The 16477-nt window shown below is 37.8% G+C and overlaps 1 protein-coding gene across 2 annotated transcripts in view; it reads left to right on the top strand.

The window, feature by feature from the left end:
• The window catches only part of ADCY8 (adenylate cyclase 8), a 117239-nt gene extending 101072 nt beyond the window's left edge, over positions 1-16167 (top strand). For both annotated transcript variants that reach the window (XM_021542361.4, XM_021542360.4), the window contains 5 exons: positions 2214-2372; positions 6062-6208; positions 11818-11910; positions 14045-14159; positions 15611-16167. In XM_021542361.4, coding sequence (XP_021398036.1) covers positions 2214-2372; positions 6062-6208; positions 11818-11910; positions 14045-14159; positions 15611-16098 — 1002 coding nt within the window. In that variant the 3' untranslated portion in view covers positions 16099-16167. The remainder of the gene's footprint in view (positions 1-2213; positions 2373-6061; positions 6209-11817; positions 11911-14044; positions 14160-15610) is intronic.
• The last annotated feature ends 310 nt before the right edge of the window (positions 16168-16477 follow it).

The raw sequence follows: 16477 nt of genomic DNA, 5'->3' as shown, positions 1-16477 counted from the left end.
GTAAAACATAGATACTTTGGGCTTTAAATCCAGGAAGATTTCTTTAGAAAATCAAACAACAGACCTTAAACTCAACCCTAAAATTCTTTTACTTATAGCAAATATAAGAACTTAGCAAAACATCTTAATATTTTCAATTTTCAAATCTCATATATATCACTCCTTTCTTTCTGAGCTGATAGTGTCCTCTTGGTAGTCCACTGATGATGAAAAAAGTATTTCATGCTTAAATATGACCATAAATAACCAGAACGATGTTATCTAAAATGTAAAGATTAGCTGCTGCTATTCTGAGCTAGGCTTAGAGATGTGACATTTCCCTGTAGAGAATCATAAAAATCAGCTCTGAAAAACTACCACAGTTTTTTGCCAAGGTCTTATTGTAGTAGCATTAAATATCTTGAAGCATCAAAGAACACAAAATCCAGCAGCAGCTTCTATTTGAAGTCAATCTTTGAAATACCTTTAGAACTCCTTGAAAACTTGCAAATAATTTTTTCTTCTCAGTTAGTTGGTAGAGATAAAAGTCAGTTATCTGGTATGGGCTCTGTCTTCTAGCATAAAAGAAAGGCAAAGGAAACTGAAAAAGGTTGAAAAATGTGTCTAAAATACTCTTTCCTGACAGTCGTTTCTTGTTGCCATTAATTCAGGAGATTAATGGTCACAAGACAGAAGATCAACATACCAGTAGAAAAAAGTTTATTTATAAAGCTGGCCACAGCACCCAGAGGGCAAGTAAATCACTGCCAAATTACATACAGGTTTTGGAAACTTATATCAAGCCATGGTCACTTTTAACTTTTAGGAAGGAAAGCTCCCTAGAGTACACCCAACATACAAGGTCACTTGCAAAGTGCTTTGCTTTATTTCTCCTCAAGAATTTGCCATTCATGACTGCTGCTGACTAAAACTGTGGCCAAGATGAGTCACTAAACAATGCCTGAACCCCCTCTTAGTCATTCCCACCCACTGCAGGCTGCTCCTTTATTTTAGTTTGGTATAGTAATTATATTTCAAAAAATTCCTCTATCCTAGGGCCTTCTGATGCCTTTCAAAATTATAAAATTCATCTACTTGCTGGCACAATACACTTCTTAGCTGGGTGTTATCCTCTCTGGTTGGAGCATCTCAAACCTCACAAATAAATGTTCTTTTTCAGTTTACTAACTATATATGTATATATATATATATATATATTTCCATCAATTTCAGTAATACTGTAGCTTAATAAGTCATCCCTTGTGCAAGCTACAGTATCAGCTACCTTGAAATCTGCTTAAAACTCTGCTTCAGTGTGATGCACACAAAATCTCTGGCAGTGTTGGGCACACACGTGCCTCTCAGGCAAGTGACACGATGCTTCAACACATTCCCTGCTTCAGCTAGCAGACAGTTGCCATTCATACTCAAATGAATAAGAATTTTTATATATCAGCAATGCATATATATGTATGCATGTATAAGGTCTGCTGTGCACAGCTTTTGTTCTGCACACACACTGCACTGGAAATCATTTCACTTCAGTTTTTAGCTGCGAGTATCAGGCAGTGAGACTTAGCGTGGATAAACTGTGATTGTAGACTGATCCCACAATACAGGCACAGAGTATTGGAGGGGCTGACAAATAGCATGTTTTCCTTTATTTTTTATCAGATTAAAGTTGCAAGTAACTGTATGTCCCAACAGCATAACTATATCATTTTTGTGCCACAGATTTGGATGTTCTCTTTGGGAGCACTTCAGGCTGCTATACAGAGATTTGCTGAAAGGTGTTCATTCTTGAGAAGGACATCCTTGTCAAGAGTTTAGTTAGTCTTACACTAATTTTCTATTTAATTTGAAAATATGTATGAAAAGGGGAACATATTTATTTCATATCAATACCTGCCAATGTCTTATCTCCTGTCAGACTCCATTATCTAAATAATAAGGATATGCTTAAAGGGAAAATAATTTGGTCACAGTTTATATCCACTGACCATAGCAGTAATATGACAAATATTATTTTGCTCAAGATTACTCTGAGAGTCTCACTGTACATAAGGCAAAGAAAAAAATCTCTTTTTCTGGCAAGAAAATCATATTGTTTCAGAGCTCTTCAGCAGCACTGAAGGTGGTTACATGGCGGGAGCAATCTGCCAGGATGGCAATACAATCTCTACTCTTATCTTGTCAGGTTTTATTTTTGCCTCTTTTTCTTTCTAAAACTACAGCTTGAATACACAGCAAGGCTGGATTTTCTGTGGCGTGTTCAAGCAAAAGAAGAAATCAATGAAATGAAGGAGCTGAGGGAGCACAATGAAAACATGCTACGGAATATTTTACCCAGTCATGTTGCCCGTCACTTCCTGGAGAAGGACCGGGATAATGAAGTATGTGTCAATTTTCTGATATTTTTGTCTAATCAGTAAAGGAAATGTAGGCCTGGTAGCAAATTGTTGAAACTTATTTTTCGATAGGATTCATTGCACCAACACTGCCAATATTTGGTATCTGATTAACATTGAAAAATAACCATGTTTTGAAGTAAAGGTTCTAGGACCACACCCGGAGTGATGTTTCCATGTTCTGAATTCACCAGCAGGAAACATATGGGCCACACACAGAGAAATTCTAGCAATAAATCATCAAGATGGTTATGGGACTGGGGGACATAACATGTGAGGAGAGGCTGAGACAGCCGAGATCATACAACTTTAAGAAAAAAAGGCTGAAAAAACATCTCATTATTGCCTTCAAGTACCTAATGAATGTTTATAAAGAAGACATTATTAGGGGAGTGGAATATCTCTCTTGTGAGGAGAGTCTTGGGAAGAGAAGACTGAGAAGGGATTTCATTAATGCGTTTGAATGTCTCCAAGGCAGGTACCAAGAGGATGGTGCCAGGCTCTTTTCAGTGGTGCCCAGGGACAGGACAAGAATCAATGGCAATAAATTAAAACAAAAGATGTTCCACCTCAACATGAGGAAGGACTCTTTGGCATAGAGGGTGGCAGGCCCCTGGAAGAGGCTGCTCACAGAGGTCATGCAGTCTCCCTCTCTGGAGACATTCCAAACCCACCTGGATGCATTCCTGTATAACCTGCTCTAGGTGACCCTGCCTGGGCAGGGGGGTTGGCCTGGATGACCTCCAGAGGTCCCTTCCAACCTCAGAAATTCCATGATGCTGTGGTTTTGTGATTCTGTGAAGGCAGAGCAGGGTTCAGCCCTCAAATCAAAAGGGCTGTGAAAGACTTGGTCTAATTGGTCCTGCTTTAAAAGCAAATTGCACTAAATGAGATTCAGAAGTCTGTTCCAATCTATGAGTCCATGAAAATCTAGTATTTGAGACTATGAAAATCTACTATTCATATAAAAGAGATGTGATTTTAGCAAAATGTCTGTGCAAGTTTATGATAGCCCGGTGTTGCGCAAGTATTATTAGAGCCCTGACAGTGACTATGGAAGGAGCATGCTGCAACAGACCTGAGGCTCTCATATCTTCAGACAAGAGAACATTTTTGCCTTTTCATATTGCCCCTGAATTGCCTGTTTGTGGCAGATAACAAAACACCCATTTCAGCAACAGAGTTTGTGGCTATGTTCCTAAAAATTGTTTGTAGTACACAAAGAAAAGCATGATAATGGAATCTCTGAATATTCCTAAAAGTTTGAAGATGGATAAAGGAAATTTCAAAATTTGTTTCTGATAGCAGCAGTAAGTCACTTACTCCTCATTTGAAACACAGTAAATGCATATTATAATATTACATATATATTAAGGTACTGTATGATGAAATTGGATTTTTTTCATGCAGTGTTGGAATTAATCTTTTATAATGGGAAGGAATTTTGCAAGATTCACTTTGCCAGCACTGACATATCTACTGATCATGCAGCAAAAAGGAATTAAGGCTACCATTTTCTGTTGTACATTTTGGAAATGGATGTAGGCAGACTAATTAGACTGCACAATGAGGAATCATTTTGTTCTGATTTCAAGTATCACCTAGGGAAGGATGACACAGTGAGAACCTCCAAGAAAAGGAACTTTAGAAATTACTCTAGAGAAATTTAAAAATCTGTGGGTATGAAAGTGCTGTAGAAAACCTTCTACACACAAGAGAAATTGTGAGTGTGAAGGCAACCAGGTTCAAATGTTTCATTGCAAGTGAAGCAGACCTTGATACCAGTCAACAGTGTGTTCTGGTATATCTGCATTATGGATTTTCACAGAATAAGTTTCCCATCTTACACTTTCATTCACGTACGGTCACATGCATAATAATGTTCAGAAGCAAGCAGATGCCCCATGGATCACTGCTGATGCTTCAATAATTTGCCACTGAATTAAATTCCACCACCCCTGCTTTTTGTAAGGCAATTTCCAGAGTAACCATACTTGGGGATGATTTATGCATGAGCTGGCAAACAGAAAAATCTACTAGATTTCAGGGCAATCAATCCTGCAGTTTATGTCTGGCCATTAAGTTAATCTCTCCGCTCTCAAAAAAATGAATTCCCAAATATGTACTGTAGTAATTTCTTATGGATGTTTTATTTCTGTCCTTATGCTTCTTACCAAAAATAGAAAAATGGAGCAACTGAAGGCTCGGGCAGTTGTTTTCTATATTCATGATCCCAGGCACAAGTATGGCTGAGCGTATTCGTGCTTCTCCTAGCACACATTTTCAGATCTTTCATAAGCACCCATGAATTAATATGTGTATTATTTTTTTCTGTACCCACAAAAGGGAGTAAGAGTGTTCTTAGGGTATGGCTTCTACAACCCTGAGGATGCTCTTCAGTGAAACAAAAGGTAAGGGCAGGAAGGGAATCAAACATATTTTCTCAATTAAAGCTTTGCAGTGGCTTTGCAAACTAAAGGAATTTGCCCACATTTACTCTAAGACACATTGCAAAAGAGCCTGGATAAGTAGAATCATTAGCAGCATATCAAAGAGCAGAGCAGAGGTTCAGGATGCTTTTCTAGGGAGAAGCAGGATGAAGAAATAAGGGCCAGAATTGTTCATGTCAAGTGTATGGCAATCAGCAGTACGTCTTTTTACCATGAAACCAAAGTATTAACATTTCTTAAAGCCACTAACAAAAACTTTGAGGAAAAAATACTTCAGGTCATAATGACATAAGAAAGGTTCATAAACAGAAATGGAAGTGTCCACCATTACCTAAAACTACAGAAGCTGAAGCCAGGAAAGAAAAATCAAAGGAGAATACATATGATGGTGGTATATTAGCTGCAAGAAAAGCATACCAGGAGTTGTGGTAGAAATCCCTGGAATCTTTAAAGTTAATTTTTTTTTTCCTAAAAATTAGCTTTAGTTCAGACAAGAACTGTCTACATTTTCACATATGTAATGACACAAGACCCTTCATAAATAAATTTGTCATTCAGTACTAGAGTGAATTATATGAATAATGTAAGTGGAAGCTTATTCCAGGGCATACTTTATCCTAATAGCCTTCTGTGACTGATCCCTTATAAGCTGCTTTCTGTTCTCCCCAGTAACTTTATTACCACTCCCACTTGTGTTTCTCCCTCCTTTTGAACCCTAAGAGCAAGAACATCTCCCAGAGCCAGGCAACCTAAGAGCTCCACAGCCACCTTAGGAGAACCAGAGTTTATCAGAGTAAGGTTTTTCTGAAAACTTGTGAATAAACAAACTTGCAAAGAGCTACAGTAGTGTGAAGTACAAATTATCCTCCAAAAAATGTGATAACTGGTATTTGTACTTGACAATGAATCCTTCATGTATTCAAGTCATTCCTCGTATAAATCAAAAGAAAAATTTCTGTTTCACTTTTGCTGGTGTAGCTCCTTGACCTGAGAAGCAGAAAGAGCAGGCATTCAAAGAAAGAGAAAACCCTGCATATAATCTGCAATAAAAACATTAAGAGCTGTCAGCCTCCTCCTGTTGAACCTGGCTAGCCCTTAATATACTCATGTCAGCATCCAAGGTTAAGGTGTTATGAATGGAAAATTAAGAATGCTATTTTAATTGCTGCCAATTGCATTTTCTCAATTATGTTAACACTTCATTTTTCCTCATTGTTTTTTCAGGAATTATACTCTCAGTCCTATGATGCTGTTGGTGTGATGTTTGCTTCTATTCCTGGATTTGCTGACTTTTATTCCCAGACTGAAATGAATAACCAAGGAGTAGAATGTCTTCGCTTACTGAATGAAATCATTGCAGACTTTGATGAGGTAATGCCAGCTACTAGAGAAACCTTGATAGTGTTTAAACTATCATGGCAAATATGTCATACTAAATTATCAAATTTGGTGATTATTTTGCTTCAAATAATTCTCTGATTTTTTTTATCTCATATTACAATTGTCTGGTTTGCTTTTTTGCCCTTCATCCTGCCAGACATTGTTCTGAATGATCTAATGAGATAGAGATTGAAAGCAATACTCAAGTATAAACATCCATAAAAGCTCAAATCTGCACCAGAGTATCTGAAAGTAGAAAATACTTCAGTTCTGTAGAAGAAAGAAGTATGAACATATCTGCAACTCTTCTGAAAAATAGTGGTCTAAATACAAACATGTTGCTTTAAAGGTGGTGATTGAATAGACTCAATGAATATTAAACAGTAAAACAGTGCCCAGTGAAATGTGAAGCACACAGCTCAGAAGCAAATGTTAGGTAGATAATGAAAGGTGGTGGTGAAATATTAACTGAAAAGACTTGTCTGGTTAGGATTTTTATAGAGAGATAAATGAAGTACAGCTGCTTTTTTCACTGAAGAATTCAGAGTTGAAGGGATTTTTTTTATGGAAAGGACACAGAAAGGAGAAATAATTTATTTAGGTATTCTGTCCAGTTAATTTCAGAAAAGGAGCTGAGGAGGGGATAAGATAAAAAGAAGTCATATCCCCAATGTAGCTATTGCTAGGTGATAGCAAAGAAAACCTGGTAACTGAAGAGGAAGTCAGGATAAATTTGCATACTCTGCAAAGTAGTTTGTAAGGAAGCTTATACAGGTAGTATCATGTCCTGAAATGAGCCCAAGAGGAATTAAGAAAGGAGACAGAGCATAGGCCAAAGAAGAGCTTTAAAAAAATTCAAAACCAGAAAGGATGAAAAAATACTGCCAAAGTTTCCTAGCAGAGAGAATTTTAACCTCTATACTGCAGGCAGTTTTCAGGAGAGTGTAGCCCTCCTGAGATCCCTGAGTGGTAAAAATAGATTTGGAACCACCTTTACCTAGCAACAAGATTGGACCTTTGCTCCAGACTGCAATGATCCAGAGAGAAAAGGGAAGGGGAAAATATGGTATCATTGGTCTGTCACTTCCATCCTGGGCACTTGAGCATGGGGTTGCTCATAAAGATTATACCAAGGCTAAGATTACTGACGCTGAAATTGAGAGTTTATCCTTATAATTGGTGAGATACTAAAACTATGAGTGGGAAATAGAAGAATTCACTGGGAACACTTCCCTGTTCATTTTAACTGAGAAAAAAAAAATCTCTCCCTCACGAGAAGAACTCTTTCACCTGCTAAGTTCCTGCACTGCATTACCCATGGGTATAAATGCCTGCTTCTTACCTCCAGGATCTAGCACAGCTGTCAGCATTCTTCTTGATTAATAGTTTTGTTTTTATTTCCAGATCTGATTAAAATGATTACCACTCAAATTAATTCATAGCAATAGTCTTCGCATTAAGATATTTTGTCATGCACATTCATGTAATCTTCACAACAAAATTCCTTTGCTGCTGTGGCAATTACTGAAGACAAGGTTTTAATCAAAACCCTAACACAATATTACTTTCAGGCCCCTAACACCTGCTCTGTAATTAATAAAGGACTTAATTAGAGACTGTATTATGTCCCAGACATGTTTAGTTGAAGAATAGATATGTTCTTGGTACAGGTAGCAAATGAAATTACAGGGTCCCCTGCTGACTGCTAACCTACTTGCAGCATGGTCGTGTCATTAGTTTACTCTGTCTAAACAATCTGAAAGGTGATATGCCAGACAGAAGAACTGAAAGTAGTAACCTTATCCATGGAAAAGGAACCAGAAATCATTCCTGGTGCAATATTTCAGGGCTAGCAATGTCTCCATGTAACTGTTGACTGACACTATACAATGTCACAATTCCTTTTTTTCCCTGTGTTTCTTGCCAAGATTGCCTGCTATTCCAACACAGCCCTGAGAGGAAAATGCAGATGTGCCCCTTGAGAGCAGAACAGCTCTGATATCCATGGGGAAACTCTGCAAATGAACAGCTCTGGAGAGATACCTTGGTGTAGAAATCTTAGTAAGGAGTGTAAGACAAAGGCATCTGATGCCATTTGATACATCCTAAGTGATTTGGGACACCCACAAGGGATTATCAGCTCCTACACTGCATTACCAGAAGACTCATGTTCTGGAGCAGGCACGTTGAAAACTCATGTTCTGGAGGTGTTCAAGGCAAGAATACTCTAGATCACACTGGACATACATGTTTAGACAACTGAATTGAGTTCCTAGGCTCAGATCATATTCTGCACTGTGAATTGCCTCTTTTCCTTACAGAGATAATAATATCAGAGATGATCTGTCTACAGGGCCAAAATGATGTTTCTGAATGGAAACCATGCTAAAAATACAAATTTACCTGCTTTGGAAAATGTGATAGGTACACAAGAAAGAAATTTGAGCTATTTCTTCTTTTTAGAGGGTTTACCTTGTTATTGCAACATAACAAAGTTACAGGCGGGATCTGTTACTTTGCTTTCCATAGTAATAGGTCTATGTCAGTGGGACAAAGACAGTTGCAACAAAATAGTAAATAAATAGTGAAAATTGGAACAGAACCTGTCACTGACAGCTGTAGGGGGTACATACCCAGAGAGGAGTCAGATTGTGACTGGGTCTTTCTTAGAGAGTGGGAGAATGTGGTACAAAAGTGAGTTTTGCAGAATAGGTGGTTGACTATTGTCAAAATACAGACTTCACTCTTTTTCTTTTTCCCTCATGGCTCACAAATTTTTTTGACTTCCAAGTTATCCAGTATTCCTGCCAGTTGAGGCAGAACAGGAGGTGCAAGTTTCTGGACTGGCAAAAAAAAAACAAATTTAGCATTGAAACCTACCTTTTATAATTACTTGCTTTTTCTATGACTGTAGTTCTAAAACACATACAGTGCTAAACTCCCTTTCTTAGAGATGTTAGTCCAAAAAATGAACATTATAAGATTTCTGCAGATATTATGGATCTTCAAGGAATTTTTTTAATGTAATATTCTTTCTAGGCTATTTAATTTTCCATTTATGTATGTTAATGTTACAGTTGGGCTTTGTGTTTTCAGAAGAGCTTTCTTGTTCACAGATTCTTTTATTTTCTTGCATTTTATTTATCCTACAGTGATTTACATAGTGTATATTACAACATATATTAATATATTATGTTGCCACAAGCAGAGGTTTCAACAGAACACTGGATCCTGCTTTCAGATTCTTTGATTAGTTTGAAGTTGTGTGATATGTCCTGCAACATTCTTTTTTTGTACAATTTTGTACATGTGATCCCAGGGTCTGACCTCCACACAACATTGGCTGTACATGAATTGCAGCATCAATCCATTAGTTTTTTTTTAGATACAAACCACATTCTACTGTTTGAAAATGTGTCCCTGGACTATCAACTTAAATTAGCAGCCTATTTAAAATGTTTTAACAAATGGCAGCTGAGTTGGAATATCTTTCCCCAATATCAAAATCCATCATCCTGTCATACCATGAAGAAAGTAATTAGTAAATAGACCATTATTTACTTACATTGAAGAAGGAAAGAATCTATTGAACAGGCCATATAAAGCAGAGGAAAAAAAAAAGCAAACAGTAGATTTGGAAACAATAATGAATGAGGAAAAAAGCCATAACTTGGGATATTTTTTTCTAAATTGCATCACAGCCAATGTTTTTTTCTTTCCTAAGAAGGGTAATTTTAGATATTTATTATACATTTTAAATTAGTGTGCTATTTGCTGTTGCTTCCAGCAACCATCTGGAAATGAAAATATGGACTGTTTTGAAGCAAGACCATTTTCTCCCCTTGCTCAAGCACACACTCAGACTGCTCACAGAGGCAGAGCTACAAGAAACAATCTTTTTTCTCTAAGAGAGCAGTTGGAAGAGCTGCCCTTGTAAGAGGGAAAGGTACACAATGGGCCGTTGTGGCAGTTTGGAGAAAAATGAGAAGCAGGTCAAGTCTTTGGACTTTCCTGGCTTGGACAGGAGCCATTCACCATATGGCTTTGTGTTCCCTCCGTGGAATGCTGCGCAGCCTCCCATCAGGGGCAGATGGTGCCATATCTGCACACCACCAGCGAAGCTCCCCAGGCCCCGGCGCTCCGGCTGACGGCGCTGGGGCTACTGCAGTGGCAGGGGATATTTCATCTTATGCCTTTGGTATGTTTCTCCCTTTGAATGAAATAATCCCTTCAGTGGACAGGAAATTCCAGCACACAAGATGGAAAAAAAAAAAATGTGCAGTGTAGAAAAAGAAAGGGGAAAAATATTGTGTTTTATTTTTGCCTGACCACAAAACTACTTTTTTTTTTCCGTTTAAACCTTAACTAAATTGAGCCTTTAGAATTTAAATTTTGAAATTCCTTTTCTTGGAGAAGTGCTTTTTTATTCTTCCATGTCTTCGTAACCATATAGATTCCTAAATTTATTAGATACCATACAGCTTATCTCAAAGTTTCACAGGGTATTTGGCATTAACACCAGAAACAAACATTTTCCTGTGATGAGGTGATTAATGCCCATATCCCACACTCTGTTGTCACTGATAGAATCCACATCTTGAACTCTGCTAAGGTCTTTCAAAGAATGTAAGGCTCTGGTTTCTATTTCATGGAAAGTCTTAAGTTAAACCATAAATGTAGACTTGGAATAGTGACCAAACTTTCACTACCACTTCATTCAGTGCTTTAGTCACTCAACTAAATTTTTTCTTCCTCTTCTTTCTTCTTCTCAATCTGACAAGTTCTTTCTAACACCCATAGCTATAGCAAATTCCAAATACATACAGGGATTTACCATTTCCCATTGGTTCTTGGAATTTTTGTTAGAAGGGGAAAATACATAAATGTATAGATTCAATGACCCAATGGACATATTGGTGTCCATTCTGACCCTAAGTAGGGGGAAGCAGGAGATATAAGAGGACTTGGTGTCTTACAGGATTTCTTTGGAGGCATCTACCTCCATCCATCGACTGTGTATAGAACAGTTTGGGTGGGAAGATCATCTCATTCCAACCCCCCTGACAGGTCAGGGACACCTCCCTCTGGGCCAGGTTGCTCAGAGCCCCAAGAAGCTTGGTCTTGAATATTGGTCTCATCACCATAATTGTTGCTGTAGCAGCACTTACTTTGCAAACTCAGTTCCTCCAGCAGAGTTTTAGAAACACTTTTAGAAGACTCAAGTCTTCTATTCATACACAGATACACAGAGAGTTTGTCTTCACTAATATTCAGTGATCATACCTCAGGAAATGCAGGACTTGGATGCATTTCTCTTAGTCTGGGATATGCATGTCTTATATTACCCATTGTGGAATTTACCAAACAGTATAATTAACTTGCATGCACTCAGTGAGTAGATGATGTTGCAGAGTTCCAGATCAGTGTTCCCTGGGATCCAGAATAAATGATGTGCCATAACAGACTGGAAAGTGTAATGATACATTCTCATATATTTAGAAGCATTTTGTGTTAGGAATTACAGAATTAATGCAGTATTTTTTATTTTAAAAAATTATTTTTTTATTTTAACAATATTTTTATTTTTACATATGTATTAGTTACTAGGTGAAGAGAGATTTCAAGATATTGAAAAAATTAAAACAATTGGCAGCACATACATGGCCGTGTCAGGATTGTCACCTGAAAAACAGGTAAGAGGATAATTTTCTTTAAGAAGGAAAAGCTTGTGATTATTTTGACCATTCATATTCAAAAATATAAAAATTGTTATCTTTATGTTGTTCATAAAACTTTTTTTGCTAAAATAAAATAGACATTTGGGGATTCTGGCAGACAGCAGTTGCACTTCTCAATGAATTGAAATGCCATCTTGTGCTTGGAACAAGAAACATATGGATTCTTTCTTCAAATTTAGGTTTACAGGAGAAAAAAATATTCCTTTCAATCACACCAATGTGAATCTAGATCAGGTCTACCTATATCTTCAGACATACTCTAAAGCCACCTCAATAATTCAGACAGGAACATAACTGACAACCTCCAATAATTGATGAAGAGAGATATCTATTAACTGACAGTGTACTTATGCAAGTGTAATGCTGCATTTGTACTTTTTTTTGATACAGCATATCTACAGGCAGCATGATAAGTACACATCAAAAGAAAGCAGGTGCTTGGTTCAACTGAAGAGCAAGCAAACCAAGCTGAGGGGATAAGTAGTCACAGAGGACACACACACAGTCACAGCCATAAACATCCCTTAAGTCAGATGAGAGAAATCCATTCATAATTCTACCCAAGAACTTGCCTAGAAACAAATCAGATAAGGCTCCAAAATATATCTAGTGAGAAGCCAGCTGTTGCTGAAATCTGTTTTTTTGGCAACAGGTGCCAATCCCCAAGAAGAGCAGCACAGAAGGGACACAATGCCCCTGGTCAGTCACAGGCTGGGAATCAGATTTGCCCACATTGATCACAACTTCTGAAAAGCAGAAGCTGGATTATCATGAGCTTTATAAAACAGAAAATTTCCACTGTTTGTTAAGAATACATTATAAAACTCGTGGAGTGTAACTAGCTGAGCATCTCCCACCTACAGAGTAACAAGTGATGCTGACAGCTAGAAATCTATAAAACTAGATATGCATGGGATTTTTAATTGTCAAAATGCTTCTGTGTTGACATGAAAAAGAAGGATAGAACACCAGGGAGATAGTTGGTTATAGCTACACAGCTCCTAATCGCTTCCTTTAACTCTTGATGGGGGTAAAATTTCATAGGGATAAAATCTTCACTGCCTTTCCAAGACTGATTAACTCATCTCTTTTCTTGAACTATAATAGCTTAATGGAATTTTAATGGATGTTTTAAATATACTTGTCGTACGTACATGTCTGCCACCTTGTCAGCACCTTAGAGGTGCAGGCTGCTGAGGGAGGTTGGCATGATGTGAACAGAGCCAGTTAAGGATAAGGAGCAAGCATGGTGTGAACAGAACAGGGATGCCAAGGAGAGGTTCATGTTCAGTATTAAACACACAGGATGATGAAAACTGCAAAGGCTGGACTGCGTGACCCGGGGAGAGATTTACAATCCTTTGTACTATGAACTGGAAATTTGAAGAAGGAGTTGCCTTGCTCCAGAACAGATGAGAAGACACCATACAATCATTGGGCCAAAGCCACAGCCATCTGTTCTGTTGGTGTTCTGGGAAGACTAAAACCTACTGCAGTCCCCATCTGTATATTGACTGCTTTGTAGGAATGGAAATGAAGGGAAGGAGCAGGGAGTGACTTGCCTGCCCTAAGCAAGGGCAATTAATGAGCTACAGAAGAGCCTTTTCTCTCTCCCTTAACCAACCCCAGATTGCCTGGCTTGCCCTGCTGTTCCTGTCATCATTACATCTCTGAGAGCACTTGAATTGATGCTTTTCCTAGGTGATAGTTTCAGCAAAGGAGAATTACACATCCTTTACTTCTTTCAATCTACTTCATGCTTATGTGGGTCATCATTTGCTCTCACTAGATTTTGACTCTTGAGTCTGAGCAATTTCAGTCCTCTCTATACTTTCTTTCTCAGCCTTGTTAATTCTCATGATTGCCTGTCAGATTGTTGACAGAAAGTTACTTTCTCTGGCCCTTCTCTATCCAGTTATACAAGTATAACATAATGGGAAGCATTACCATTAACAGCAGTGTACCTCTCTTTCATCTAGAATGTCAAGGCTACATTCCAAATGCAAACCCTTGGTACTTGTAGGGATGGGTGGCAGCTGAGCAAATGCAAAACTTTATTGACATATTGGTGTATAACTTTTTTTCTCAGCAATGTGAAGACAAATGGGGACACTTATGTGCCCTGGCTGACTTCTCCATAGCTCTGAATGAAAGCATACAGGAGATCAACAAGCATTCCTTCAACAACTTTGAACTACGGATTGGTAAGCATGATTCAAACACCAGAGTTAAAATGGGCTTTTATCTGCAAGGATGTGACTCCAGAGTGCACTCCAGTAACATTGCAAAGACATGCACAGTTTAGAAGGGTCCAAATACTGTATCCTCTGTTTTCAAATTGATTTAATCCCAGGCAAAGTCAGAAATATTAAATACTCCATTTGCAGAATATTGGCCCTGATTTGGGGATTGCAGGGGTTCAAAATTTCAGTGAATTGTGAATGGGGAACATAATTAATTCACTGTCTTTAGTAAGTCTGGTACTAAGAACCCATAGATAGAACACAGAAAGTGAACAGCCCCAAGACTGATACTCACACAGTCCCTAATTAATCTCCCTGCATAATATTCTTCTTCAGTAAAACAAGTAATTTCTTCTAAACCCTGGGAGTAGTATTTCTGTTTTGCACAAAAATTGAATTCCATCTCTGACTTGACCAGTGGCAGCAGCTCTGAATTACTAGGATGAGTAAGCAATTGCTCTGGATGGAATATTCTACATGGCTAGTGGGATAGGACATAAAAAAGTGCCCTGAATATATGGCACATAGCAGGAGCAAATTCAATGACTCCTCATGCTGACTGGATCACTGGCCAAAACAAAAAAAAAAAAAAATCACCTGGAAGAGACATGTCTTTTACAGATAACCCTGCCATAGAAAAACTGAAATATATTCATCAGTCACAGCATAGAGGGTCACAGCATCACTGTCTGATCTGCATTTCCTAATAGTTTTGAATGCAAAACTCATAGTTCCCAAGATTTCTCAAGGAATGAGCATTCTCATTTAGTAAGTGTAGATCACATGTAAAGATTTCATAGAGCCTGAGTGCAAGAGTATTTGATAATAGTTCTATCACCATTTAAAAAAAATCTTACAAAAAAAACCTAAGAAATCAAAATCCTTTTCCAAAAGATATCTTGCACTCTACTGAAATTATTCTTAAATCACTGTTCTAGAAAATAAACCAAAAGATATTGCTTGTCTTTTTATGCAACAATCTTACAAAATGAAGTCTTTCAATAGCTTCACAGAATGCTTTAATATTTCCACTTCACAGAACATAAGAATGCAATTTCTTGACTGTATAGCACTAACAAGGTCGCCCTCAACAAATGTAGTTCCAGAAATCTTTCCTATTATCTGAGAATAAATTTTCAGGAGCTTTGGCAACAATGTACAGAATACAGATGACACAAAAGTATTGTGATTCCACTAACAAAGAAGTCCCATAAAATAAGCCTGCTGATATCACTGTTCATGTTTTATAGCTTTTACAGATTTTTAAAATTTAATTTCTTTAACTATGCACCTCTTTCTTAAGCCTGGAGATAAGTGTATCTGAACTATGCTTCACCTGGTTCTTAAATGCTACATTTTACCTTCTCTTGCATTTTTACTTTTTTTTTTTTTTTTTTTTTTTTTTTAATTAGGGATTAGCCATGGCTCTGTCGTAGCAGGAGTTATCGGTGCTAAGAAACCCCAGTACGATATCTGGGGCAAAACAGTGAATTTGGCAAGTCGAATGGACAGCACAGGTGTTAGTGACAGAATACAAGTGCCTGAAGAAACGTATCTGATCCTGAAGGACCGGGGATTTGCCTTCGACTACCGTGGAGAAATTTATGTCAAAGGTATCAGTGAACAGGAAGGAAAAATCAAAACATATTTTCTTCTAGGAAGAGTTCAACCAAATCCTCTGATCTTACAACCGAGAAAACTGACTGGACAGTATTCGTTAGCAGCTGTTGTATTAGGACTTGTACAGTCTCTTAACAGGCAAAAACAGAAACAAATTCTTAATGAGAACAATAACTCTGGAATCATAAAAGGACATTACAACCGGAGGACTTTGCTCACTCCCGGTGGATCTGAGGCAGCAGCCCAAGCAGAGGGGGCTGACAAAACTGAATTGCCATAATCAGCATTGTTTGTGGGGTTGTTTTTGTATTTCTTTTATATATAAAAATAAATATACAAATAAAAAGGGTTTAATTTTTTTTAGAAGGAGTGTGATTTTTTTTTTTTTTTACTGGTGTAATATTTTGATGAGATTCAAATTCCTGTGTTTTAACAAATGGTGCCAGCATCCCCAGCCAGCTCTGGTTAACCTCTGAACATCCAGACACAGTAGGTGTAAGCCACCACTCTGCTGTGTCATCTACCTGCAGAAAGGGACAAGAACAAACCCCCTACTGGAGGGATTTAGAACATGAATTGTGCAGGCAGTTAAGGATGGTAATAGGAGGAAATACTGTCCACATGTTTCAGATGAAAGCAAAACAAAAGTGAGTAGGTTC

The sequence above is a fragment of the Lonchura striata genome, chromosome 2, assembly GCF_050655825.1.
Source record: "Lonchura striata isolate lonStrDom1 chromosome 2, ASM5065582v1, whole genome shotgun sequence".
Lineage (NCBI taxonomy): Eukaryota > Metazoa > Chordata > Aves > Passeriformes > Estrildidae > Lonchura > Lonchura striata.
The sequence above is the reverse complement of the archived record's forward strand: the minus strand, read 5'-3'. Positions and strand labels throughout refer to the sequence as shown.